This window comes from Pantherophis guttatus, chromosome 7, assembly GCF_059756535.1.
Source record: "Pantherophis guttatus breed Tessera chromosome 7, ASM5975653v1, whole genome shotgun sequence".
Classification (NCBI taxonomy): domain Eukaryota; kingdom Metazoa; phylum Chordata; class Lepidosauria; order Squamata; family Colubridae; genus Pantherophis; species Pantherophis guttatus.
This window is the reverse complement of record NC_142069.1, coordinates 3,521,284-3,549,242: the sequence shown is the minus strand read 5'-3', so window position 1 is coordinate 3,549,242 and position 27,959 is coordinate 3,521,284. Positions and strand designations below refer to the sequence as shown.

Genomic DNA, 27,959 nt, shown 5'->3' with positions numbered 1-27,959 from the left:
TAAACCAGACTATCATAGAGCGACTTCCACATATCATCTTCTTCTTCTTCTTCTTCTTCTTCTTTTAACAACCCCATAATCTCTTGCATCAGGGTGGAGTCTGGGCAACTGAATGGAGCTGAGTGTTTGAATGGCCAGATGCCTTTCCTGTCGCCAATGCGGAGTTTTGTTCAGCAGATATATTCTCATTGTGCCCAGAGAGAGAGAAATATCTGCCTCTACTTAGAATCGAACTCACAGCCTCCTGATTGTGAGGCGAGAACTCCACCTCTAGGCCGCCGCACCACTCCAGCGACTTCCACACATATTTGTTTTAAAGTCCGAGTTTGATCCTAATAATTTGATATCTATGAACCGAAAGAAGCCGATGTTGAATATTTGTGGGGTTTTTTGCAAACTTCGGGGGCAAAATTGCCCAATTAATGGAGTCGCAGAAACCACCTTATCATTGTCACCTCGACAACCCAAAGACGCAAAAACCGTTTTCCCCTTCTCCAAGGGAGGTGTGCCAGCTTGGCCCAGCCAAGAGTTGCAACTGTTGCGTTACAAAAATCAATGTTCCCGTCCCGCCAGCGAAGAATCTGACTCCTTTTCCGTCCTAACAGTGCGAAACCCTCTAGCGATAAAGGCCTCAGTCCGACGGAAAGCTCTCCATCATCATTCCTGCTTCTTTTCCACCTTCTTGGGACCACAGGGTCGGATGAATCCCAGATTTTTCCACACTTCCGTGTACAACAACATCCCCACGAAGACCAAGAAGGTGCCCAGCCAATGCCAGACGGTGAAGGAGTTCTGGAAGTAGAGGATGGAGAAGATCAGGCTGACGAACTTCCGCAGCGTCACGACCAGCGTGACGGTTAAGGAGGTGCACTCGGTGGTCAAGATGAAGACCCCCCGGATGCAGATGTATCTGAGAAAAGAGCGGAGTTAAGGGAAAGGAGGGGAAGAAAAAAGGAGAAGATCGGAGTAGATGTGAAGACGGCGTCCTTCCATCTGGGAATGCCAACAGGAAGTCCTACCTGGCTTGTGGTCACTTCTCCAAATGAAAATCTCTTCTGGAAAGTTTCTGCAGCTTCTTTGATGTGGTACCAACTGGATATTCAATTTATTTAAAATATCTATATACCTGCCCATCTTATAATCAACTCTGGGTGGCTCCCAATCCAAAGTACTGTATTTTTCGGAGTATAAGACACACCTTAGTTTTGGGGAGGAAAATAAGAAAAAAACTGATTGGCAGGTGGATCGGCCTTCCCGAATACTCCCAATCAGCTGTTCCCAATCAGGTGAATTTTAGCAACAGGTTCTTTGGTTGTGAGCCCTGTGCCTTGCTTTTTTTTCAGTCTCTGAAACTTCTGAAACTCTGTTTCAGAAAAAAGCTTTTTTTCCTGCCTCTGAAAGCCTCCAAAACAGAGCTTCAGAAAAAAAGCCTCTGAAGCTCTGTTTGGAGGCTTCTTTTCTGAAGTTTTGTTTCTGATGCTTTTTTCAGCCTCTGAAACCTCCGTTTGAGAAGCTGGGTGGGGCTACATTCGGAGTATAAGACGCACCCAGATTTTCACCCTCTTTTTTAGGGGGGGGAAAGGTGTGTTATACACCGAAAAATACAGTAAAAACCATAATAAAACCATTAAAAATGCAATAAAGCTAAGAACATGAAAAGCAATGAAAAATCTATATTGGGGGGGAAAAGCTTTACGGAAGGCTAAAAGGGTGGGGTCAGCTGAATTTCAGGGGGTGCTTCATAGGGCAGGGGGCTTCCTAGATCCCTTCAGATGGCAATATTTAGGGGAAGGGACAAGGACAAGGACTGTGTCTCCAAACTATCTTTAGGAGATGGAATGGCAGAATCTGGTGGGGGGAGTGAAAAGAGGAATCAGCCTAGAATCCCTACGTAGCCACAAGCCAAATAAATCCAATCCTCTTTGAGAGCCATCAATCCTTATCTAACTCTAACCAGCTGCTGACCTTAGTTGAGAAGATTCCTGTTCCCAGCCTAGCACGGATGGAGTCTTACCTAGTTGGGTCAGGAAACATCTGCAAGAAAGCAACTGTTGTGGCTCCGTTGCCTGAGCCTGGGCTATCAACAGATGCAGACTCTGAGAGTGAGGGAGAGGAGTTGACAAGGCCTCCCTCTCCAGGACCCTCCTCTCTGGCAATGCCTCCGGAGGACACTGAAGGCCAAAAGATAGGCTCAGAGCCAAGCACGTCCCCGCAGCCACAGGTGGACAGCGACGAAGGAGATAAGTGCTGGCTAGATCCTCGACAGCGGCGCAGGGAGAAGTGTGCGCAGCAGAGGGGAAGGCGTGCCAGAGATTAGCTGAGTCACTGGACCACACCCCACAGGGTATAAATGTGGGTGTGGTGGCTGGTTCAGTTTGTGACGAGCAAAAACTAGAAATAATCCATGATCTCTGCGTTACTGGACTTCTGCCTGCCTTGTCGGACTGCATTTGGATTAATCCTTGTATTGTTGAAACTCTGCCTGTTTTATCGGAATGCTTGCAGTCTAATCTTTGTTTTGTGTGAGTAAAGTCTGAATTGGCAGCTAGCCACTGGGTTGCTGCCAGCTTTATCTTCAAAAACTTTGTCGTGTGGCTTATTAACTCTGGGCCGTCTGTGGGGATGCGTGTGTGGGATGGGGACAGAACAGCAACCAAGTTCAAAGACCCCCCAGAGAAAGGAACAAATCATTCAAATGAAAACCTTAACCAGACCATCTTCTTTTAATGACCCCATAATCCCTTGCGGGGTAGAGTCTGGGCAACTGAATGGAGCTAGCAGAGTGGTTTAATGGCCGGATGCCCTTCCTGTTGCCAATGAGGAGTTTTATTCGGCAGATCTATTCCCATTGTGCCCAGAGAGAGAGAGAGAGAGAAATATCTGCCTCTAGCTAGGATCGAACTCACGGCCTCCTGATTGTGAGGCGAGAACTCCACCTCTAGGCCACCGTACCACTCCAAAACCTTAACAAGATGCAGGACTCTAACAATCTCTGGCTTCCCTCTGTCATAGGGAAGCCAGGAATGTTGGCTGAGCCTCAATTTCACCGTTACTGTCTACACCGTTACTGTCTTCCCAAAAAAAGGATACTGAGTTATGACGTTCATCATGAGATACAACCACATGATGGGTAGGCTGATCCCAATCAACGGCATTTGGACCAGTCCTGTGGAGAAGAGAGGATGGTGAGCTGCGACCCTTTAAAGAACATGTAACATGTTAAACCAGGGGTCTCCAACCTTGGCAACTTAACTTGTGGACTTCAACTCCCAGAGTTCCTCAGCCAGCAGCACTGGCTGAGGAACTCTGGGAGTTGAAGTCCACAAGTCTTCAAGTTGCCAAGGTTGGAGACCCCTGTGCTAAGCAACTGGTCTTAAATTGAGTAACTCCACTCCGTCCTGCAGAGGACAACTCAACAACTACCGGAATCCTCCTAATTTTAAGCGGGGGGCCTGCCATATTTCGGTTTCAAATGAAAAATCAGCTCTCCGTTATCAACTCACTGGTTTGACTGAAGAGAAGTCCATGCCTGTAAATATCCGGAGCCAGGAAAAGAAATCCCGGAAGAGGAAGAGCGTGCTAGGAGGAAAAAAAATAAAACAACAGTTTTGGAACAGAACCGGCAAAATTAAGTTTGCACCACAATCCCCGTCACGCCTGCAGATTCAGGAGCATAGTAGAAGAGTTGAAGCATACCCTCTCAAAGCATGCTGGCTGGGGATTCTGGGAGGAAGTCCTCCAATCTTAAAGCATGCTGGCTCAGGAATTCTGAGAATTGAAGTACACCTATTTTAAAGCATATTAACTGGGGAATTCTGGGAGTTGAAGTCTAGCTCTCTTAAAGGATGCTGGCTGGGGAATTCTGGGAATTGAAGTCCATCCATCTTAAAGCATGCTGGCTGGGGAATTCTGGGAGTTGAAGTCCATCCATCTTAAAGCATGCTGGCTCAAGAATTCTGGGAATTGAAGTCTGCCTATTTTAAAGCATACTGACTGGGGAATTCTGGGAGTTGAAGTACACCTATTTTACAGCATGTTGGCTCAGGAATTCTGGGAACTGAAGTCCGCCTATTTTAAAGCATACTGACTGGGGAATTCTGGGAGTTGAAGTCCTCCAATCTTAAAGCATGCTGGCTGGGGAATTCTGGGAGTTGAAGTCCATCCATCTTAAAGCATGCTGACTGGGGAATTCTGGGAGGAAGTCCACCCATCTTAAAGCATGCTGACTGGGGAATTCTGGGAATTGAAGTACACCTATTTTAAAGCATGCTGGCTCAGGAATTCTGGGAACTGAAGTCCGCCTATTTTAAAGCATGCTGGCTGAGGAATTCTGGGAATTGAAGTCCGCCCATCTTAAAGCATGCTGGTTGGGGAATTCTACAGTAACCTGACATTTGGGGGAAACCCCTTAACTCCTGCAAATTGAAACCAGATAAAACAGATTGGGGAAACACATACATTGTAGAAGAGGGCTTCCTTGGAGTGTTTTCCAAACTTCTTATAGATGGTTTCTTGGAAGATCCCCATCAGGGCTGACATGAGGAGGGCAAAAGTCAAGGCCGCGATTCCTAAAACATAATGTTGATATTGAGACCAGCATTCTGGATCTGCCCTTCAGCAGAAAATCCCCAAGACTGGGTGAGCACTCAGGATCTAAAAAACTATTTAACTAAAATGAGATTTCCTCAATCTCAGGTTTGACTCCGTGAATACGTCCACCTAGGTTTCTTGGAAACGATACAGATGTGGCTTGAAACTGCCTTATTCCAGGGTATGTTTCAACTTCCCAATTTACTTCATCTTAGCTTGTAGGGAACTAACCAAGGTGGCTTCAAGGTTGTCACCCAGCAAAAACAAACTTAAGAGACTGAGGAATATATAGCCTTGAAGTTCTACACAGTGTCAGGTTTCGATGCTATCTCAAAATAAATGAATTTCCAAACTGCCGATCTTTGAGGAAATTTTCTCTTTATTGAGCATAGTGATCTGTCCCTGGCTCGTTCGTGGTCAGTACTGACCTTTGCCCCCCAATCCCTCCCTTTTCAATCCCCAATTCTCTGCGTCTCATTGGCTATCTTCCAAGCCACTCTCCTCATCCCTTCTCCGTCAGATCACAGGAATGTCCCCCTCCTCCCATCTCCGAGGAGACAGAATCTTCAAAGGAATTAAGTAGGCAAAAGTTCAAGCTTCTCCTCTCCTTATATATGTCAGTGCTGGGACGCTGACACACAGCATGAAAATGTATTAATATAAAATTGTAGCTCAGGGGTTGAACTGTGGGGTCCTTGGTATTCTCTGAGCTTGGTGGTTTTCTTGCAGACATTTCATGACCCAACTAAGAAATATCATCAGTGCTAGAAGGGAGCAGGGTTTGTGGAGGAAGAAGAGGAGGCTTGTGGGGTCCTTGGGGGCTCATTGAGCTTGGTTGTTTTCTTGCAGACGTTTTCATGACCCAACTAGGTAACATCATCAGTGCTAGAAGGGAAGGATTTTGTTCTCTGTTTATAAACGAGTGGTTTGCCCAGTCAATGTTGGTGGGTCTCAACTGGGAAACTATGAGCATCCTAGACCAACATTGCTGGAGAATTGCTGGAGGTCTGGCACGCTGACAAAACAGCCATCAACGGGCAGAGAGAGATAAATGACATCTACATGCCATTCAAAAGAGAGCATCAAAAAGCTAAAAAGGAAACAAAAAAGACCAAAGCACCTCCCCACCAACAATCCACACCCTGATCAGCAAATATTAACACCAAGATTAACCCTAGACCAACAACCAAGCCTTAAACGACACCCCAATCAAGGAACTACCAATTAAGACAAACAAGCTAATAATAAACAACAGCCTAATCAAGGAACCAACAAGAACACTCCCAGCAACACTGACAGGGCAAGCTGCTTGTGTATAAACAAACAGCAAACCCCACCCCCTTCTAGCACTGATGATGTTACCTAGTTGGGTCATGAAACGTCCGCAAGCAAACACCTAAGCTCAGAGAGCACCAAGGATCCCCAGTCATTCCTCCTCCTCCTCCTCTCCACAAATCCTGCCCCCTTCTAGCACTGATGAGGTTACCTAGTTGGGTGATAAAATGTCTGCAAGAAACTCACCAATCTCAAAGAGCATCGAGGAAACACATGAAAACATATTCTTGGCCCTGTATAAAAATATTGTCTGTGCACAGCTCGTAAAGGCCGGCATTAATACCGCCAACACCCCACTTCCCCCTTCTTATGGAGTGAGTAATTTCCGTAGGTTTTTTTCCTATCAACTGAGTGAACACACCCAAGGTTCAATGATCCAGCTGAGCTTGGCAAAGGCCGGGCAGGGAAAGGGTTCGGGTGGCAAGATAGAAAGGATTTTTGCTGCTGTGATTAATGCACCTGTTGCCTCTGTTGTGTAGATGGAAGGAGCAACCACATCACAACTTCAATCAGGGCAGAACAAAGTACAACAAAAAACCTGCTGGCAACCGAACAAAGAGGAGAAGGCCAGGCCACAAATGACATCTGATTGAATATGTTTAAGTTTAAATGAAGCAGCTGCAATTCAAAGATTACACTAATTCTTATTATTATTTTGGGATCGCCCTTCCCCTCCCGCCACACTAGAAAATTAAATGGTTCAATTGATAGAGTTTGGTTGGGAAACCGGATTCTGTTTTGAGCCCCTTCGGCTCAGAAGAGGGTTGACCGTGGGGAGCAATTACTGACCTAGAAGCCACCAGAGAAACGCAGAGATGCTCTCCTTGTCTTCACTCGCACCCGACACAGAGCTCTACAAGGAAGGGAAGGAGGAAGAGAAGAGAGAAGAATGGATGGATTGATGGAAGAAAAGGGGGGGGAGGGAGGGAGGGAGGGAGGGAGGGAGGGAGGAAGGAAGGAAGGAAGGAAGGAAGGAAGGAAGGAAGGAAGGAAGGAAGGAAAAGAGAATGATGGATGAATCAAAAGAAGGAAGGAAGGAGAAAAAGAGAGAGAGAAAGGAAGGAAGATAGAAGGAAGGAGAAGAGAGAATGATGGATGGATCAAAAGAAGGAAGAAAGGGAGGAAGGAGAAAGAGAGGAAGGAAGGAAGGGCAAAAGAGAAGAATGGATGGATTGAGAGAAGAAAAGGAAGGGAGGGAGGGAAGAAGGAAGGAGAAGAGAGAATGAGGGATCAAAAGAAAGAAGAAAGGGAGGAGGGAGAAAAAGAAAAAGAAAGAAAAAGAAAATAACAATTTCTGTAACTGGTCTTACAAGATTCATCAATAGGCATCACATTAGGATAAAAGATTATAAATAAATGCAACTGGTATATAACTGTAAACACCACCCATAAAATGCTGCATTGGGTGGAAGGTTTCCCCAAATCCCACCTGGAGAAAGAGGGGATTCGCCCCTGTGGCCAGCCTGACCCTGAGACCTCAGCATACCTGTTCCTCTTACCTCCTCCCTACTCTCACACTAGTCCTCATGATCTCCACCAAAGAGGGCAGGTTCTTCTCAGCAGCTTCAGGTAGTCCTCGACTTACAACAGTTCATTTCGTGACCGTTCGAAGTCACAATGGCACCGAAAAAAAAGTGACTTAGGACCATTTTTTCGCACTTACAACCGTTGCAGCATTTCCAATGGTCACCTGATCAAAATTCAGACGCTTGGCAACTGGCATGGACTTATGACGGTTGCAGGGTACCAAAGTCACGTGATTCCCCTTTGGCGGCCTTCTGCCAAGCAGAGTCCATGGGGAAGCCGAATTCACTTAACAACCCTGTGACTAACTTAACAACCGCAGCGATTCACTTAACAACGGTGGCAAGAACGGTCGTAAAACGTGGGGAAAAACTCAGTTAACCGTCTTGCTTACCAACATATTTTGGGCTGAATTTGCGGGTTATAAGTCGAGGACTACCCGTGCGGTCGTAAGAAGGTGTAGTACTGGAACAGTAACGTTAATGCTTCGATTTCAAATACTTTTATTTTATCTCCTTGTTCTTCGTTATTTCACTTCAGTTTGCTTACTTTCTCTACCTGTCATTTTTACTGGGCAAGTCCTCAGGGTTTTATTGCTTTTATTATATTTGTGTTAGTCGTAGTTAATGTTTTTTTTTTTCCTCTGCTGTTGCTCCTTGGAATTACTTGGCTGCTGGCAGACCAATAAATCAACTTAATCAGACAAAAAATTCAAACAGGAAAAAAAAATGAGACCCCTTTCTTTTTAATATCTTCCCTGGCTTTTTTCTGCACACAGGTGCAATGTTCCAGCTTTAAAATCCATTGACAAAGTCACGAAAATATTCCCAATAAAATAGACCAGGTGGGTCTCCCTGACCGGGATTAGCTAGTCTGGGCGGCTGCCAATCAAAATTTAAAACCACATTTTAAAATAAAGTCATTAAAAGGAAGTACATTCAAAACAAGAAGGGCAACAAAACTCGGGTGCCAAGTTTTTTATCGTCTTTTATTTCCGCTCTTGGAGAAAAGTCAAGGGTTCAAAGCTTTACGGAAGACTAAAAGGATGGGGGCCTGCCAAATTTCAGGGGGTGTTTCACAGGGGAGGGGCTCCCGAGCTACCTTTGGATGGCAATATTTAGGGGAAGGGGCAAGGACCATCCAATCTTTAGGCAGAATCTGAGGGTGGAGTAAAAAGAGGCACCCATCTTAGAATCCCTACGTAGTCACAAACGAACTAAACGCCGACCGGATTTAAGGGAAAGGAGAAGAATGGAGGGGATTTGAGAAGATGTGAAGATGCTGCCCCAACATTTGGGACACTAACATGACGAATAGCATCTTTCCATCTTCTCAAATCCCCTCCGTATTGTTTTTCTCCTTTTCCATCTTCTCAAATCCCCTCCGTATTGTTTTTCTCCTTTCCCATCTTCTCAAATCCCCTCCGTTTTGTTTTTCTCCTTTCCCATCTTCTCAAATCCCCTCCGTTTTGTTTTTCTCCTTTCCCATCTTCTCAAATCCCCTCCGTTTTGTTTTTCTCCTTTCCCATCTTCTCAAATCCCCTCCGTTTTGTTTTTCTCCTTTCCCATCTTCTCAAATCCCCTCCGTTTTGTTTTTCTCCTTTCCCATCTTCTCAAATCCCCTCCGTTTTGTTTTTCTCCTTTCCCATCTTCTCAAATCCGCTCCGTTTTGTTTTTCTCCTTTCCCATCTTCTCAAATCCCCTCCGTTTTGTTTTTCTCCTTTCCCATCTTCTCAAATCCCCTCCGTTTTGTTTTTCTCCTTTCCCATCTTCTCAAATCCGCTCCGTTTTGTTTTTCTCCTTTCCCATCTTCTCAAATCCCCTCCGTTTTGTTTTTCTCCTTTCCCATCTTCTCAAATCGCCTCTGTTTTGTTTTTCTCCTTTCCCATCTTAAATCTGGTTGGAGTTTAGTTCGCTTGTGACTACGTAGGGATTCTAAGACCGATAGCTCTTTTCACTCCTCCACCAGATTCTGCCATTCCTTCTCCTAAAGACAGGATGGGCATGGTCCTTACCCCTTCCCCTAAATATTGCCATCCGAAGGCAGCTCGGGAGCCCCACCCTTATGAAACACCCCCCCCCGAAATTTGACTGTCCCCCCTCCCCGTCCTTTTTGCTTCCCGTAAAGCTTCGAAGACCTGGCTTTTCTCCAAGAGCTGGGATAAGTTCTCCCCATCCTTTAAGGCCTACAATTGAGCCCAAAATTTCTGTCGCTAAGCAAGACAGTTCTTAAATAACAGTAACAGAGTTGGAAGGGACCTTGGAGGTCATCTAGTCCCAACCCCGTTTCACGCAGTACTAGGGATTCGAACTGCTGAACTGCCAACCTTTCTGATCGACAGCCACCTAGTCAGGCTGTTCCCATAAAATGGCAATATTTAGGGGAAAGGACTAGAACGGTGATGGCGAACCTATGGCACACAGAGCCTTCTCTGTGGGCACACGCACCGTAGTCAGCTGCTTTTCTGGTTTCCGGCATGCACATGCGTGCCAGCCAGCTGGTCTTCATGGCCGCCGGAGCACCGTAAAATAGCCTGAAATAGTCCGAAAAATGGCCCCAAAACAGGCCATTTTTCGGGACTTTTTCAGGGTATTTTTCAGGCCATTTTCAGGCCGATTTTGGCCTGGAAAATGGCCCAGAAAACAGCTGAAAAGGGCCGAAAAACAGGCATCCATGCGCCAGCCAGCTGGTTTTCGGATTTCTAGCGCTCCGGCGCAAGCACATGCACACACATAAATGTGCATTCTGGTTTGGGCACTCGGTGCCGAGAAGGTTCGCCACTAGAAGCATGCCCATCCTATCTGATCTGGGAGGACAGGTAGAGATTCTTAGGGAAAGGTGGCTGCCCTACCTTGGATCCACCCTTCGGAGGCAGGGCGCACGAGTTTGGCCAATGGTTGGTGCCCGGGAAGAGCGTGGGGTGTGCTGTGGTTGTGCGTCTAATCTTGGAACACACAACAGGGTACTTAACATGGAGGAGAACGGGACTTACCAGTTCTTTGGCTGACATGAGAGTGCAGGTGAAAATGCCCAGAGAGACCAAAGCTATAGAGATGTATTTGGAGACAGTATACCTGGGCAAGAGGAGGAGGAGAGAGCTTCAATAAAAGGAACAGCACAGGCCGAGACCCCCCACTCAACTTTGCATGGGAAACAAACCTCCCCTCTCCCCCCGCAAGCATTGAGAATCTCAGCTCTGTAGCAAGAAAGAAAGAGCCACTTTGGTCCAGTGGTGAAGGCACCTGGCTAGAAGCCAGGAGGAAGTGAGTTCTAGTCCTGCCTTAGTTATGAAAGCCGGCTGGGGGAGTTTAGGCCACTGTCTCCTGGTGATTGGTCCAAAGTCACCCAGATGGACTTCATGCCTAAGGCAGGACTAGAACTCACCGTCTCCTGGTGATTGGTCCAAAGTCACCCAGATGGACTTCATGCCTAATGTGGGACTAGAACTCACCGTCTCCTGGTGATTGGTCCAAAGTCACCCAGATGGACTTCATGCCTAATGTGGGACTAGAACTCACCGTCTCCTGGTGATTGGTCCAAAGTCACCCAGATGGACTTCATGCCTAATGTGGGACTAGAACTCACCGTCTCCTGGTGATTGGTCCAAAATCACCCAGATGGACTTCATGCCTAATGTGGGACTAGAACTCACTGTCTCCTGGTGATTGGTCCAAAGTCACCCAGATGGACTTCATGCCTAATGTGGGACTAGAACTCACCGTCTCCTGGTGATTGGTCCAAAGTCACCCAGATGGACTTCATGCCTAATGTGGGACTAGAACTCACTGTCTCCTGGTGATTGGTCCAAAGTCACCCAGATGGACTTCATGCCTAAGGCAGGACTAGAACTCACCGTCTCCTAGTGATTGATCCAAAGTCACCCAGATGGCTTTCATGCCTAAGGCAGGACTAGAACTCACCGTCTCCTGGTGATTGGTCCAAAGTCACCCAGATGGCTTTCATGCCTAATGTGGGACTAGAAATCACTGTCTCCTGGTGATTGGTCCAAAGTCACCCAGATGGACTTCATGCCTAATGTGGGACTAGAACTCACCGTCTCCTGGTGATTGGTCCAAAGTCACCCAGATGGACTTCATGCCTAATGTGGGACTAGAACTCACCGTCTCCTGGTGATTGGTCCAAAGTCACCCAGATGGACTTCATGCCTAATGTGGGATTAGAACTCACCGTCTCCTGGTGATTGGTCCAAAATCACCCAGATGGACTTCATGCCTAATGTGGGACTAGAACTCACTGTCTCCTGGTGATTGGTCCAAAGTCACCCAGATGGACTTCATGCCTAATGTGGGACTAGAACTCACTGTCTCCTGGTGATTGGTCCAAAGTCACCCAGATGGACTTCATGCCTAATGTGGGACTAGAACTCACTGTCTCCTAGTGATTGGTCCAAAGTCACCCAGATGGACTTCATGCCTAAGGCAGGACTAGAACTCACCGTCTCCTAGTGATTGATCCAAAGTCACCCAGCCAACTCTCCTGCCTAAGGCAGAACTAGAACTCTCTGTCTCCCAGTTTCTCGCCTGGGAATTTCACTACTAGACCAAACTGCCTCTCTCTTAGTCTCTAAATGGCTCCTCCTTCCATAGCAACCACAGACCCTCCCCCCATTTAAATCCCTCACCCCCTCCAGGACAGCAAGAATATCAAATCTCGGCAATGCGATTCCCTTTTTTTTGAGTAGGGGTCTCTTTAAGGAGGACAATGAGAACATATCCTTCCCAAGCATAATCCTTCCCACATACCAGTTTGGCCCCGCCCCTTCCAGAGGACAAGCCCCCCTCCTCAGGATTACTTAATCCCCTGCCCGCCCACCCACCCACCCCCGCAATTCTTCAGAAAACCAGGAGGGCGGTTTGATGTCCCCAACTCTCAAATCTTGCTCGTCCGTTTCTGAAAAGGACTCAAAATGTCTTGTTGAAAAACAGGAGGTCAAAAACGGAGAGAGAGAGGGGGGAGGGTCTTAAAATCCTCCTAACACCCCCCCCCCCGTGTGAAACAGGTAGTCCTCGACTTATGACCACAACCGAGCCCAAAATTTCTGTTGCTTAAGCGAGACAGTCAAGTAAGATTTGCCTGATTTTATGACCATTCTTGCCACAAGTTGTTAAATCAACCAGTGCAGTTGTTAAGTGAGTCACACATTTGTTAAGCGAATTCGGCTGCCTCCACTTGGCTTGCTGGAAGGTCGCAAAAGGGGATCACGTGATCCCCAGGATGCTGCAACCATCATAAAAAGGAGTCAGTTGCCAAACGTCTGAATTTTGATCAGGGAAAGGCTGCAACGGTCGTTAAGTGTGAAAAACGGACCTTTTTTTCGGTGGCGTTGTAACTTTGGTCTCTAAATGAATGTTTGTCTACGGAGACTCTCCGTCATCCACGTTACGGTTGTCCTAAAGGTACCTTTTTTTTCAAGAGGCAACTGGACTTTCTGGTTTTTCTTTGAAGACGTTTCGCTTCTCATCCGAGAAGCTTCCTCAGTTCTGACTGAATGATGGGGAATGGAAGGATTCCACTTCAGACAAATGGTTATCCAACATCTTCCTAAAAACTTCCAGTGTTGGAGCATTCGCAACTTCTGGAGGCAAGTTGTTCCACTGGTTAATTGTTCTAACGGTCAGGAAATTTCCCCTGTTCAGTTTTTAGATAGATGGCCTCTTGGACCCCTCTTTCAAACCAGCGGCCCTCTCTGTCCAAAATGTGGACTTTGCTGTCTTCCAAAGAGTGGCCTTTGTCTTTTAAATGCAGACCGACTGCTGAATCTTATCCTGATGGATTTGTTCTCCTATGTTGCGCCATGCGTTTGTAAAGTGGTTGTTTTGTTTCCCCAGTGTACAGATCTGCCCATGTCTCACTGCATTGTACCGCATAGGCCACGTTGCTCAGTTTCTGACGAAGAAGAACAAGAAAATCCAGTTGCCTCTGGAAAAAGCACCTTGGGGAATAAATGAAGGCTTGTAAGTTTGAGGACTACCTGTACACGCATTGTCCTTTGGGCCCAACCCCAAGGAGAAGCCATAAACACGTCCAAGAGCTCCCAGAAGAAGCCATCTTACCTTTTCTTCAGAATGATGATCCCCAGCGCCATGCTGGCTATCAAAGAGCCCTACAGGGAATCAAATGGAAAAGAAAGGGGGGGGGGAGACAGGTTAACAGCTGATTGGGATAATACAGGCAAGTCCTCGATTTACAACAGTTCATTTAGTGACCATTCAAAGTTATAATGGCACTGAAAAAAAGGTGACTTGGCACCGTTTTTCACACTCATGACTATAAATTACGACAATAATTTAGGGATGAAGGCACAGGTGGGCCTCAGCTTTCGACCGCAATTGAGCCCAACATTTCTATTGCTGAGTGAGACACTGGTCAAGTGAAATTTAGCTCCATTTTACGACCTTTCTGGCCACAGCTGTTAAGCGAATCCCTGCAGTTGTTAAGCGAGTCACATGGTTGTTAAGTGAATCTGGCTCCCCTCCCCTTGACTTTGCTTGCCAGAAGGTTGCAAAAGGGGATCTTGGGACTTCAGGACAAAGCAACGGTCGTAAGTATGAGTCGGTTGCCAAGCGTCTGAATTTTGATACACAGGACCATGGGGATATTGCAACGGTCATTAAGTGTGAAAATCGGTCCTAATTCGGGTTTTTTTTCAGGGCCGTTGTAACCTTGAATGGTCACTAAATGAACCATTGTAAGTTGAGGGCTACTTGTACTGGATATCTTTTGAAGGACAAGAAGGTTGTGGGTTGATATATATAGTAGTACAGGTAATCCTCAATTCAGTACAGGTATAGTACAATGATTTTATGACATTTTTGCCACCGTTGTTAAGTGAATCGCCAGAACAGCAAAGACAATCATGTGGTCATTAAGTGAATCCGACTTCCCCCACTGACTTGGCTTGTTGGAAGTCAGCTGGGAAGGTCACAAATGCAGATCACGTGACAATGGAATTCTTTGTAAACGCATGAAGTTATCCAAATGTTGGACTTTCGAACATATGGCTGCGGGGATGCCGCCGTGGTCATAAGAGTGAGGACTGGTCATAAGTCTCTTTTCTCGCTTTTGTTCTAATTTCCAACGGTCACCCAATGAATGGTTGTAAATTGAGGACTACTTGTTCTGAATTGGAAGATTGTGAAACCCATCTGTCAAACATCCCAACCGCACAAGCCAGCTGGGTGACTTTGGACCAATCACTAGGAGACAGTGAGTTCTAGTCCCGCCTTAGGCATGAAAGCCAGCTGGGGGACTTTAGCCCAATCACCAGGAGACAGTGAGTTCTAGTCCTGCCTTAGGCATGTAAGTGGCTGGGGAATTTTGGTCCAATCACCAGGAGTCAGTGAGTTCTAGTCCCGCCTTAGGCATGAAAGCCATCTGGGTGACTTTGGACCAATCACCAGGAGACAGTGAGTTCTAGTCCCACCTTAGGCATGAAAGCCGGCTGGGTGACTTTGGACCAATCATTAGGAGACAGTGAGTTCTAGTCCCGCCTTAGGCATGTAAGTGCCTGGGGAATTTTGGTCCAATCACCAGGAGTCAGTGAGTTCTAGTCCCGCCTTAGGCATGAAAGCCATCTGGGTGACTTTGGACCAATCACCAGGAGACAGTGAGTTCTAGTCCCACCTTAGGCATGAAAGCCATCTGGGTGACTTTGGACCAATCACCAGGAGACAGTGAGTTCTAGTCCCGCCTTAGGCATGAAAGCCATCTGGGTGACTTTGGACCAATCACCAGGAGACAGTGAGTTCTAGTCCCTCCTTAGGCATGAAAGCCAGCTGGGTGACTTTGGGCCAATCACTAGGAGACAGTGAGTTCTAGTCCCGCCTTAGGCATGAAAGCCATCTGGGTGACTTTGGACCAATCACCAGGAGACAGTGAGTTCTAGTCCCGCCTTAGGCATGAAAGCCGGCTGGGTGACTTTGGGCCAATCACTAGGAGACAGTGAGTTCTAGTCCCGCCTTAGGCATGAAAGCCATCTGGGTGACTTTGGACCAATCACCAGGAGACAGTGAGTTCTAGTCCCGCCTTAGGCATGAAAGCCGGCTGGGTGACTTTGGGCCAATCACTAGGAGACAGTGAGTTCTAGTCCCGCCTTAGGCATGAAAGCCATCTGGGTGACTTTGGACCAATCACCAGGAGACAGTGAGTTCTAGTCCTCCCTAAGGCATGAAAGCCGGCTGGGTGACTTTGGGCCAATCATTAGGAGACAGTGAGTTCTAGTCCCGCCTTAGCCATGAAAGCCGGCTGGGTGACTTCGAGCCAATCACTCTCTCTCAGCCCAACCCACCTCACAGGGCTGTTGTTGAAGAGGAGGAGGAGGAGGAGGAGGAGGAGGAGGAAGTATCAGACACGTTCATCTCCTTGACTTATGAATAAAAATATTACATATTAAAGACATAAATAAATAAATAAATATCATTAAAAACGGAAATAAAACCTCACCGATCTAAATATCATATGCAGGGGCATCGCAATGTTCAGGTTGAGAGCATAGTTGTTCACCACACTGACTGTGAAAAACATGCCCACCATAATGAGGTAGAACCTAGAAAAGAGAGAAGCACAAAATTGTTCACCTTCCAAGTTACGTGTGATGTGAGCTTCCTGGAGCGCAGCCCCCTCCTCAGTGATGGGAGTCAGCCGGTTCCTGGAGAACCGGTAGCTAAATTGCTGATTGGCCCCGCCCCTCCCAGGAGTCGCCACGCGCCCCATTTTTGCTCCCAGGAGGCTGCAGGGAGGCCTATAAAGTCCAAAATTGGGCACGGGGTGGGAACAGCGCCCCCCACGGCCCGTTTTTGCCCCCAGGGGGGTGCAAGAGGCCGAGTGCTGCCTGTCACACACCCCTGGCCACGCCCACCATGGCCACGCCCACCCAGCCGGTCATTAGGGCAGAGAACCGGTCGTTAAATTATTTGAATCCCACCACTGCCCCTCCCCATTTGAAATCCCCCTCCCCTTGACTTCTTCCCAAAGCAGAAAGAGGGATCACGAATCAAATACAGGTAGTCCTCAAGTGACGGGTTAGTAATCCTGGTCGTTAAGTGAAACCCCGTTGACTTTGCTCATCAGATTGCCAAAGGGAATGACATGCAAACCGTCATAAGTACATGCCAGTTGCCGAGCCTCCGAATTTTGAACTCGTGAGCATGGAGATGCCGGAATGATTATAAAGTGTGAAAAATGGAAAACCACTTTTTTTCAGTGCCGTCATAACTTCGAGCGGTCACTAAACGAAGTGTTGTTAAGTCGAGGATGACCTGTCCTCGTTGTGACAGAAATGGGTAGCATTCAACTAAGTAAAAAGCTGAGGTTGTAATTTTATTTTGGACCTCACTGCACTGAAAAAAAGTTGGAAATCACCCGTTTATTCTTTTTTTTCCCCCTACATTTCTTTTCTCTTTCCCTCCTCATTTCCCTATTCCCTTGATTTTCAGTTGTATTTTATATTCTGTTAAACTCAAATAAAAATTATATTTAAAAGTACAAGAGATCGGCCGTACCTGACAGGAATTGCGGGCTGTTTTCCTTGTCCTTCTCCATTTCCCTATTATCTTTACTTTCAATTGTATTTTATATTAGGATGAACTCAAATAAAAAAAATTGTGTTTCAAAAGCAGAAGAGATCAAGCGTACCTGATAGGAATTGTGGGCTGTTTCCTTCCGAAGTTTGCTTGAAAGATAAAACCCTCCAAAGCGATGAAGAAGAACTGAAAAAATGTGATCAAATTCCCGCTTCCTGGAAATTCCCTGCGTTTTGAGTTACGACGGAGAAGAGAGAAAAGAAGAATTAAAATTATTTAATCTGGTTTTAATTATGTTTCTAACTTTTGTATCTATGTATTTTATTTTGTGCCTGAGTCCTTCGGGAGTAGGGCGGTATATAAATTTAATAAAAACAAACACAAACAAAAACAAGAAGAGAAGAATGTCACAATTTGTCTGCAGCTTTGACAAACTTGGAAATAAAAACAAGAAATATAATCCAAGCAAGAAAAAGCAAAAAGCAGTTCAAATGCCATGCATTTATTTTTAATTTTTTGCAAGACTCAGAAAAACCCAGTATTGGACTCTTTGTTGCTCAAGGTTGAATTCAAGGCTCTCTGGGGCTCTCTGAGCCGGTTGGTTTTCTTGCAAACGTTTCGTGACCCAGCCAGGTAACATCATCAGTGCTAGAAAGGAAGGTGAGGTTTTGCCACTCGCACTGATGATGTTACCTGATTGGGTCATGAAACGTTTGCAAGCCAAGAATGAAGCTCAGGGAACACTAAGGATCCCACAGAATTTGAATTAAAGAGAAGAAAATCTTGGTAGCTCAGGATTGAACGGCGAAGTTCTTGGCGCTCTCTGAGCTTGGTGGGGTTTTTTTGCAGACGTTTCATGACCCAACTAGGTAATATCATCAATACGAAAAGAGAATAGGGTTTGAGGAGAGGAGGGGAAGGAAGAGGAAGAGGGGAAGGAGGAGGAGGAGGAGGAGAATTACAACTGTAGGGTCCTTGGCGCTCTCTGAGCTTGGTTTTCTTACAAGACGTTTCATGACCCAACTACGTAATATCATCAATACAGAAGAGAATGGAGTTTGCGGAGAGGACGAGGAGGATAATTACAACTGTGGGGTCCTTGGCGCTTTATGAGTTTGGTTTTCTTACAAGCCGTTTCCTAACCCAACTAGGTAACATCATCAGTGTTAGAAAGGAGTGGGGTTTGTAAAGAAGAGGAGGAGGACTGTAAGCTCCATGGTGCTCTCTGAGCTTAATTGTTTTCTTGCAGACATTTCATCACCCAACTAGGTAACATCATCAGAGCTAGAAGGGGTGGGGTTTGTGGAGTGAAGGAGGAGGAGGAGGAGGAAAGGAGAACTAGGACTGTGGGGTCCCTGATCTCAGAGCTGGCAGGCTTTCTTGCAGACGTCTCCTGACCCAACTAGGGAACATCATCAGTGCTAGAAGGGAGTGGGGTTTGTGGAGGGAAGGAGGGAAGGAAGGGAGGAAGAGAGGGAGGGAGGGAGGGGTGTGGGGGAGTGGGGTTTGTGGAGGGAAGGAGGGAAGGAAGAAAGGAAGGAGGGAAGGAAGGAAGGAAGGGAGGGACGGAGGGAGGGGTGTGGGGGAGTGGGGTTTGTAGAGGGAAGGAGGGAGGGAAGAAAGGAAGGAAGGAAGGAAGGAAGGAAGGAAGGAAGGAAGGAAGGAAGGAATGGGTGTGGGGTCCTTAGTGCTCGCTGAGCTTGGTGGTTTTCATGCAGACGTCTCCTGACCCAACTAGGGAACATCATCAGTGCTAGAAGGGAGTGGGGTTTGTGGAGGGAAGGAGGGAAGGAGGGAAGGAAGAAAGGAAGGGAGGGAGGGAGGGAGGGGTGTGGTGGAGTGGGGTTTGTGGAGGGAAGGAGGGAAGGAGGGAAGGAAGGAAGGAAGGAAGGAGGGAAGGAAGCAAGGAAGAGAGGGAGGGAGGGAGGGGTGTGGGGGAGTGGGGTTTGTAGAGGGAAGGAGGGAGGGAAGAAAGGAAGGAAGGATGGAAGGAAGGAAGGGGTGTGGGGGTCCTTGGTGCTCTCTGAGCTTGGTGGTTTTCTTGCAGACGTCTCCTGACCCAACTAGGGAACATCATCAGGGCAAACACCAACACTTCATTTCCAAACCGACCTCTCCAGCAAAAGAAGCCCGAAGCGGGGCTGCTGTTAAACCCGGGGAAAGGATCCCCTTTGCACCCAACACTCACCGGATCAGCAGCTCCAGGAAAACCACGTTGCTGCAGCATCCCCCGAAGACCAGCCCCACAGCCAAAGAGGGGCGCATCCTGCCCACGAAAGAGCCCCGGAGCGCCTGCAAAAGTCGAAGCCGGCACCCTGCGCGGCGCCCACGCTTCCTGCTCCGGGCCCGCTTCGCCCTCCCTCCGCCGCTGTAGTTCTGCAGCCGCCTCCCTGACGGCCAAGCTAACGGCGCTCCGGCGCGGGGAGGACTACGTCTCCCAGGAAGCCCCGCGCGTTCCGCTCCTTTACACGTGTCCGTCTCTCCGCCGCAGGCCGCCCGGCTCCCTTCTGGTCGGCTTCCCAAGAGGCCTTCTGGGAGTTGGAGTCCTCCGCTTGAGAAGCCGGCTGGTAGAGAATGAGCAAATTTTGAGTGACTGGCGGGAATAAAAAAATTAAAAATAAATAAAATAAATCGGTTTTCATGAAAAGATTTTATTTGAGTTCATAAGAAACAGAAAGGGATTTCAGAGGAGGGGAAAATCTGCAGTAAAGGGAAAGTGAAAAAGAAGAAGAAGGCAAAGATAGAAAAAGAAATGAAAGAACAAAAAGCATGAAATGTTATGTTAGGTTATGCAATGCTTATATTTTACATTACATTACATTACATTACATTACATTACTATATTATATTATAGTATAGTATATTATATAGTATATTATAGTATATCTTATATCATATCACATTACATTACATTACTATACCAGTATTTATATTATATTATATTATATTATATTATATTATATTATATTATATTATATTATATTATATTATATTATATTATATTATATTATATTATATTATATTATATTATATTATATTATATTACATTATATTATACTATATTATATTATTAGTACACATTACATTACATTATTATACCAGTATTTATATTATATTATATTATATTATATTATATTATATTATATTATATTATATTATATTATATTATATTATATTATATTATATTATATTATATTATATTATATTACATTACATTACATTACATTACATTACATTACTATACCAGTATTTATATTGTTATGTTATGTTATGTTATGTTATGTTATGTTATGTTATGTTATGTTATGTTATGTTATGTTATGTTATGTTATGTTATGTTAATATAGCATTCCATTACATAGATGGTTGTCGACTTACGACCGTTTTTCACACTGGCAACCATTTCGGCCTCCCTATGGACACGCGATCAAAATTCAGACTCTTGAAAACTGGCATGTATATATAATGTTTGCAATGTCCCTGGGTCATGGGATCTCCTTTTGTGACCTCTTGACTGATGATGTTCCCTAGTTGGGTCATGAAACGTCTGCAAGAAAACCACCAAGCTCAGAGAGCATCTAAGGACCCCACGGCCCTCCTCCTCCTCTTCCTCCTCCACTCTGCAAACCTCCCTCCCTTCTAGCACTGATGATGTTCCCTAGCTGGGTCATGAAACGTCTGCAAGAAAACCACCAGGCTCAGAGAGCACTAAGGATCCCACAATTCTTCTTCTTCTTCTTCCTCTCCTCCTCCTCCTCCTCCTCCTCCTCCTCCTCCTCCTCCTCTCCACAAATCGCTTCCTTCCTAGCACTGATAATGTTACCTAGCTGGGTCATGAAACGTCTGCAAGAAAACCACCAAGCTCAGAGAGCACCAAGGACTGTTAGAGGATTAATGTAAATGACCGTATACTGTTGCTAGGAAAATATATTTCTGGGTGCTGATCTCCACCTGACAGAATCCATACCTTTCTCCTTTTTAGGCTGATCTAAAAAGATCAAAGTAATCAAAGCCACATACCTGTTTTCCTCAACCACCTCTTCTCAAGCAAACTTATTTTGAGCCACAAATTCTTGGTGTTGATTCCGGTGTCAATCAGGATTTTATTAAAAAAAAAAGAAAAAGAAAAGACTTACATGTCCTTTCTGATGGATGCTTTTAGGAGAAAAAAAAAATATGCAAGCAATTAGCTTGGTGGCTCTCTGCCCATCTTTATATATTAAGCAGGGTACCCCTTTGATGCACAGAAGAAACGAAGCTTTTCGGGGTTATTAAACCTGAACAGGAGGGAGAAATCCATCAATTCTACCTCAAAGATTTGCATTTAATAAACCGTGAAATACAGTAATGTACACTACAAATAGTGTAATGTAGTTTTGATCAGTGGCGCCTGCAACTTTTTAATAAGACCGGATCCCAAATACGTAGTAGGTTGGAGTCATTTTGAGTTTGACCCTGGTGGGCACAAAATTCAAGATGAAGAAGATTTGCAGAAGGTTGAAGGTTAAAGGCTTTCCAGCTTGTTGGACTAGACAGCTTTATAAGAGACGGGAAACCGTTTGTGGACTTTCTACGTGCTAAAGATAACAAATACTTAGCAGAGAGAATAGAATAGAATAGGGTAGGGTAGGGTAGGAAAACTGGTAGGAATAGGAATGGAATGGAATGGAATGGAATGGAATGGAATAGAATAGAATAGAATAGAATAGAATAGAATAGAATAGAATAGAATAGAATAGAATAGAGTGTAGGGTAGGGTAGGGTAGGAAAACTGGTAGGAATAAGAATAAAAGAATAGAATAGAATAGAATAGACTAGAATAGACTAGACTAGACTAGACTAGACTAGAATAGAATAGACTAGACTAGAATAGAATAGAATAGAATAGAATAGAATAGAATAGAATAGAATAGAATAGAATAGAATAGAATAGAATAGAATAGAATAGAATAGAATAGAGTGTAGGGTAGGGTAGGAAAACTGGTAGGAATAAGAATAGAATTGGAATAGAATAGAATAGAATAGAATAGAATAGAATAGAATAGAATAGAATAGAATAGAATAGAATAGAATAGAATAGAATAGAATAGAATAGAATAGAATAGAATAGAATAGAGTGTAGGGTAGGAAAACTGGTAGGAATAAGAATAAAAGAATAGAATAGAATAGACTAGACTAGACGACTAGAATAGAATAGAATAGAATAGAATAGAATAGAATAGAATAGAATAGAATAGAATAGAATAGAATAGAATAGAATAGAATAGAGTGTAGGGTAGGGTAGGAAAACTGGTAGGAATAAGAATAGAATTGGAATAGAATAGAATAGAACAGAATAGAATAGAATAGAATAGAATAGAATAGAATAGAATAGAATAGAATAGAATAGAATAGAATAGAATAGAATAGTTTATTGGCCAAGTATGATTGGACGCACAAGGAATTTGTCTGCGGTGCATAAGCTCTCAGCGTACATAAAAAATACATTTATCAAGAATCATAAGATACAACACTTAGTGATAGTCATAGGATGCTAAGTAAGCAATCAAATCATACTAGGAAACTAAATAAAACAATATACATCCTAAAGATACAAGCAACAAGATTATAAGTAGAAGGAGATAGGTAAGAAGGATGAGAAGAATAACAGTAATAACAGTCTTAGTAAATAGTTTGACTGTGTTGTGGGAATTCTGGCTGGAGAATTCTGGGAGTTGAAGTCCACAAGTCTTAAAGCTGCCAAGTTTGGGGAGCCTTGAGTTAGACAAAGGTTGCACACATTCCTTGGGGAATTGTGGGAGATGAAGTCCCCACATCTGAAAGTGTCCATGGTTGAGAAACCCTGGGCTGGGGAAATCTAGGAATAGGTATCACTAGATGCCTATTCCTAGGCATCTGGAAGAAACCACCAGAAATCATTGTTGTTGTTTTTTTGCAGCAAAGAGATCTTGCCTTGTCCCCAAGAACTAACTAACAGATCTTCTGGATCTGAAAGCCTTTCCCTCAGCCTCTTTTCCTCCCCCCCGAGGGAATCTCTGGCATATTTACTACTTTCTTATTTTACAATCCCTTGGAATACACTGTCAAGGTGTGGGGTTACTCGGCAGGCACAGACCAGCCCAGGCAAATTCATCTTTTCCCGCAAGCTGAAAAACACACAACTATGCTAGGAATCTGCTCCTGTCAATTTTCTTAATGGCGGGGAAGGGGCCTGAAAGAGAGGCATGGGGGAATCGTCAATCCCAATGGTTCTAGTTTGGGAACCTGGGATGTGGGAATTATTGTGGGAAGTTTCTAGTTCCAACAGAATATTTCTAGCTCAGGGTTGAAATGTTGGGTCTCTGAGCTTGATGATTTCTTGCATACCTTTTATGATCCAACTAGGTTACATCATCAGTGCTAGAAAGGAGTGGGGGTTTGTGGGGAGGAGGGGGAAGGAATGTGGGGTCCTTGGTGCTCTCTGAGCTTGGTTTTCTGGCAGACGTTTCATGACCCCACTAGGTAATTTCATCAGTACCAGAAGGGAGTGGGGTTTTGTGGAGAGGAGGAGGAGGAGGAGGAGGGCGACTGTTGGGTCCTTGGCGGTCTCTGAGCTTGGTGTTTTTTTTTTCCAGACGTTTTATGACCCAACTAGGTAACATCATCAGTGTTAGTAGGGAGTGGGGTTGGAGGAGGAAGAGGAGGAGGAAGAAGAGGAGAAGGAGGAGGAAGAAGAGAAGGAGGAGGAAGAGGAGGAGGAAGAGGAAGAGGAGGAAGAGGAGGAAAAGGAGGAGGAGGAGGAGGAAGAGGAGGAGGAAGAGGAAGAGGAGGAGGAGGAGGAAAAGGAGGAGGAGGAGGAAGAGGAGAAGGAGGAGGAAAAGGAAAAGGAAGAGGAGGAGGAGGAGGAAGAAGAGGAAAAGGAAGAGGAAGAGGAGGAGGAGGAAGAGGAAGAGAAGAAAGTTTGCAATGGTATGGTATGGAGAACATCAACTGCAGAAGTGAGAGGTCCATATTCCTCCCTCTTTGAATCTCTTCCTGGGCACCGCCACATCCTCGACTACCCAAAACAGCTGCTCCTCGGTCCGCCATCAACCCAAGACCCCCTCCCTTCCACCCCCTAACCCACGCCTGCTTTTAATCTGCACCCTTGGGTTTTCTGGGGAAGTCTACGTGAACCCCTCATCCCAAAATCCTCGCGGGCCGACCCAAACTCCCTCCGCTCAACGTGACCGGCCGCAGCTCCGGTTGACGGATGGGTCTCCATCCAAGGATGACCCAGAGGTGAAAAATGTGGTGTGGGCCTCCATCTCCCACCGATGCTTTGAAGACGTTCACCCCGGGGTGAGGAACAAGTCTTGCAAGCTTGTGCTTGCTGGTTGGCTTTGGGGAGGTGAAGGTCTCTTCGCGGCTGATTTATGGGGCTGGCAGATTTGTGGGGGGGGGTCGTTTGGGTCCAGTGGTCGAAGACAATGTCGGGGAGGGAAGTCACCGGGAAGGCGTTGAGCTCACGAATTGGCTGCTGTGTGTGTTTTTTTTCTAAGAGGGAGTACTTCTCTCTTTTTTTTTTACTACAGCCTCCCGGGTGTCAATGTTGAACAAGCCAGCATCAGAAGGGGAGAAGCTGTAAGGATGCACCGGCCCCACTGAATTCAGGGGAGGGGGCGGCGTCTTTTCTATGGCCAAGGAGGAATGGGGTTGCACGTGGCCTGGGCAAGACGGAGCAGGTTTGCTCAGCCTGTGTGAACTTCCCGAGTTTGCCACGAATTTTAGAGTTGATGAAGTAAGTGATTGAAGTGAGTTAATCAAGCCTTACGTGCACGAGGTTACTTTGGCCAGCTGCCCTCAAACCGGTTTGTAATCTGGATCCTTCCTTCCTTCCTTCCTTCCTTCCTTCCTTCCTTCCTTCCTTCCTTCCTTCCTTCCTTCCTTCCTTCCTTCCTCCCTCCTTTCCTTCTTTCCCCCTTCTGCCGTCCCTCTCTCCCTCCATTCCTTGCTTCCTTCTTTCAATTCTCCCTCGATTCCTTCCTTCCTTCTTTCTTTCATCCCTTACCTCCCTCCCTCCTTTCCTTCCACCCTTCCTTCTTTCCCCCTCCCTCTCTCCCTCCCTCCCTTCCTTCCTTCCTCCCTCCCTTCTTTCCCCTTTCCTCCCTCCCTCCCTCTCTTCCTTCCTTCCTTCCACTGTTCCTTCTTTCCCCCTTCTGCCATCCCTCCCTCCCTCCATTCCTTGCTTCCTTCTTTCATTTCTCCCTCCATTGCTTCCTTCCTTCTTTCTTTCATCCCTTACCTCCCTCCCTCCCTCCTTTCCTTCCACCCTTCCTTCTTTCCCCCTCCCTCTCTCCCTCCCTCCCTCTCTCCCTTCCTTCCTTCCTCCCTTCTTTCCCCTTTCCTCCCTCCCTCCCTCTCTCTCTTCCTTCCTTCCACCCTTCCTTCTTTCCCCTTCTGCCATCCCTCCCTCCCTCCCTCCATTCCTTGCTTCCTTCTTTCATTTCTCCCTCCATTCCTTCCTTCCTTCTTTCTTTCATCCCTTACCTCCCTCCCTCCCTCCTTTCCTTCCACCCTTCCTTCTTTCCCCCTCCCTTTCTCCCTCCCTCCCTCCCTTCCTTCTCCCTCCCTTCCTTCTTAGAAGGGAGTGTCCTCTATGAACTTACCAGCCAGGTCTTCAAGTTAAACCTTCTCCTGGCTGACTCTCTTTGGGTCTCTCTTGTTTTTGGGGTGGCCCATTGTCTCTGAGAAGGGAGAAAGGGGAGCCCATTCTCCAAAGCTCCTGAAGGCAGAAGAAGAAGCAACAACGGATGGACGCTCATCAAGGAGAGAAGCAACTTAGAAGTAAGGAGAAACTTCTTGGCTGGGAGAAGAATGAATCAGTGGAATGACAGAAGTTGTGGATGCTCTATCATCACCTGAAGGTTTTAAGAAGAGTTTGGACAGCCACCTGCCCAGAATAGTGTAGAGCAGTGTTTCTCAACCTTGGTAGCTTGAAGATGGGTGGACTTCAACTCCCAGAATCCCCCAGCCAGCAGCGCTGGCTGGGGGATTCTGAGAGCTGAAGTCCACCCATCTTCAAGCTTCCAAGGTTGAGAAACACTGGTGTAAGAACTCCAGCGGGTTGGACTAGAAGACCTCCAAGGTCCCTTCCAACTGTTGTTCTCTGCTTCTCTTCATCCTTTAGGCCTCACCTGGAACTGCTGCTTTCCTCCAGGGTGGTACAACCTGAAGAGTCATTCCTGAGGTGGGCTTTGCTCAAGAGGTAAACTCCCCCTCCCCATTTCTCTTTCTCCGTCTCCCTCTCTCCCTCTCTTTTCTTCCTTTCTTCCCTCCCTCCCTCCTCCACATTCCTTCCCTTACGGGGGGGAACAAGACCCCTCAAAAACTAGCCTGACAACCTTCATTTGTCTGGGGGATTAAAGAAAGAGTCCTTGTCAATCAGTCTTCCTCCTCCTCCTCCTCCTCCTCCTCCTCCTCCTCCTCCTCCTCCTCCTCCTCCTCCTGTCCCCCCATTCCACTTGTCTTCATTTTGACTCGGATTTGCCTCCATCCACCCTGTTGAAAAGGCTGGAAGGAGAGCAGGAGACCCCTGACCAGCCCACCCACTTCTCTGGTGGCGTTGGGTGTTTCTTGAAGTTCTCAGGCTACCAACCCAGAACGGGGGACCCTCACGTGGGCAAGTCCGAGACCGGTAAGTAGACTTGATCTCTCCTTCCTTCGGCTCTGTCTGGATCCCTCACCGTAGGGAAGCCTTTTGGGCTCATTGCACAGCCATTAAACTGGAGTGCTGGGCATCGCATTTTAATTAACTTCTAATTACTGTGGTCCTTTTTTTGTATTTTCAAAGGCTTGTTTTTAATGTATGTATGGTTTTTTTTTTGGTCTGATTGTTGTGTGGTGCTGAGAGAGAGCACCAGAGAGATGAGAGAGAGATGAAAGAGAGAGAGAGAAAGAGAGACAGGCAGGCAGGCAGACAGACAGATTAGGTAGGTAGGTATGTAGTAGAGTGGTAGACAGGTAGACAGATAGATGATAGTAGATGAAGATAGATGATTGATTGATAGGCAGATCAATGATAGATCAATACAGTAGGTAGGTAGGTAGAGAGAGAGAGAGATTAGGTAGGTAGGTAGGTAGAGAGAGATTAGGTAGGTAGGTAGTAGATGGGTAGACAGGTAGGCAAACAGATAGATAGTTGATAGAGATAGATAATTAATTGATAGGCAGATCAATGATAGATATATACGGTAGATAGGTAGGTAGGTAGGTAGGTAGGTAGGTAGATAGATAGATAGATAGATAGATAGATAGATAGATAGATAGATAGATAGATAGATAGATAGATAGATAGATAGAGTAGGTAAGTAGGTAGGTAGGTAGGTAGATAGATAGATAGATAGATAGATAGATAGATAGATAGATAGATAGATAGATAGATAGATAGATAGATAGAGTAGGTAGGTAGGTAGGTAGGTAGGTAGGTAGGTAGGTAGATAGATAGATAGATAGATAGATAGATAGATAGATAGATAGATAGATAGATAGATAGAGTAGGTAAGTAGGTAGGTAGGTAGGTAGGTAGGTAGGTAGATAGATAGATAGATAGATAGATAGATAGATAGATAGATAGATAGATAGATAGATAGATAGATAGATAGATAGATAGATGCAGTAGGTAGGTAGGTAGGTAGGTAAGTAGGTAGATAGATAGATAGATAGATAGATAGATAGATAGATAGATAGATAGATAGGGTAGGTAGATAGATACAGTAGATGATAGATACAGTAGATAGATAGATTAGGTAGGAAGATAGGTAGATACAGTAGGTAGGTAGGTAGGTAGGTAGGTAGGTAGGTAGGTAGATAGATAGATAGATAGATAGATAGATAGATAGATAGATAGATAGATAGGGTAGGTAGGTAGATAGATACAGTAAATGATAGATACAGTAGATAGATAGATTAGGTAGGAAGATAGGTAGATACAGTAGGTAGGTAGGTAGG

The 27,959-nt window shown here is 45.7% G+C and overlaps 2 protein-coding genes across 8 annotated transcripts in view; one reads left to right on the top strand and one right to left on the bottom strand.

The window, feature by feature from the left end:
- Window positions 1-238: 238 nt before the first annotated feature.
- Window positions 239-19,349, bottom strand: SLC35B4 (solute carrier family 35 member B4). The gene is made up of 10 exons (XM_087873564.1): window positions 19,180-19,349; window positions 17,104-17,217; window positions 15,913-16,015; window positions 13,524-13,573; window positions 10,442-10,523; window positions 6,715-6,778; window positions 4,459-4,568; window positions 3,504-3,579; window positions 3,091-3,166; window positions 239-910 (listed from the first exon to the last, which is right to left on the bottom strand). The coding sequence occupies exons 1-10, from the start codon at window positions 19,254-19,256 to the stop codon at window positions 658-660; spliced, it is 1,005 nt and encodes a 334-aa protein (XP_087729690.1). The 5' UTR covers window positions 19,257-19,349; the 3' UTR covers window positions 239-657.
- Window positions 19,350-23,927: 4,578 nt separating this feature from the next.
- LOC117658814 (uncharacterized) overlaps window positions 23,928-27,959 on the top strand; it is a 131,485-nt gene continuing 127,453 nt past the window's right edge. For 3 of the 7 annotated variants that reach the window (XM_087873560.1, XM_087873558.1, XM_087873555.1), the window contains exons 1-3: window positions 23,928-24,311; window positions 24,545-24,750; window positions 26,140-26,217. The gene's annotated coding sequence lies outside the window, so the exon portion shown is untranslated. Of the gene's footprint in view, window positions 24,312-24,544; window positions 24,821-25,704; window positions 25,797-26,139; window positions 26,218-26,265; window positions 26,647-27,959 lie in introns of those variants that run through there. The other 4 variants (XM_087873562.1, XM_087873559.1, XM_087873556.1 and 1 more) reach the window with 2 other exon arrangements.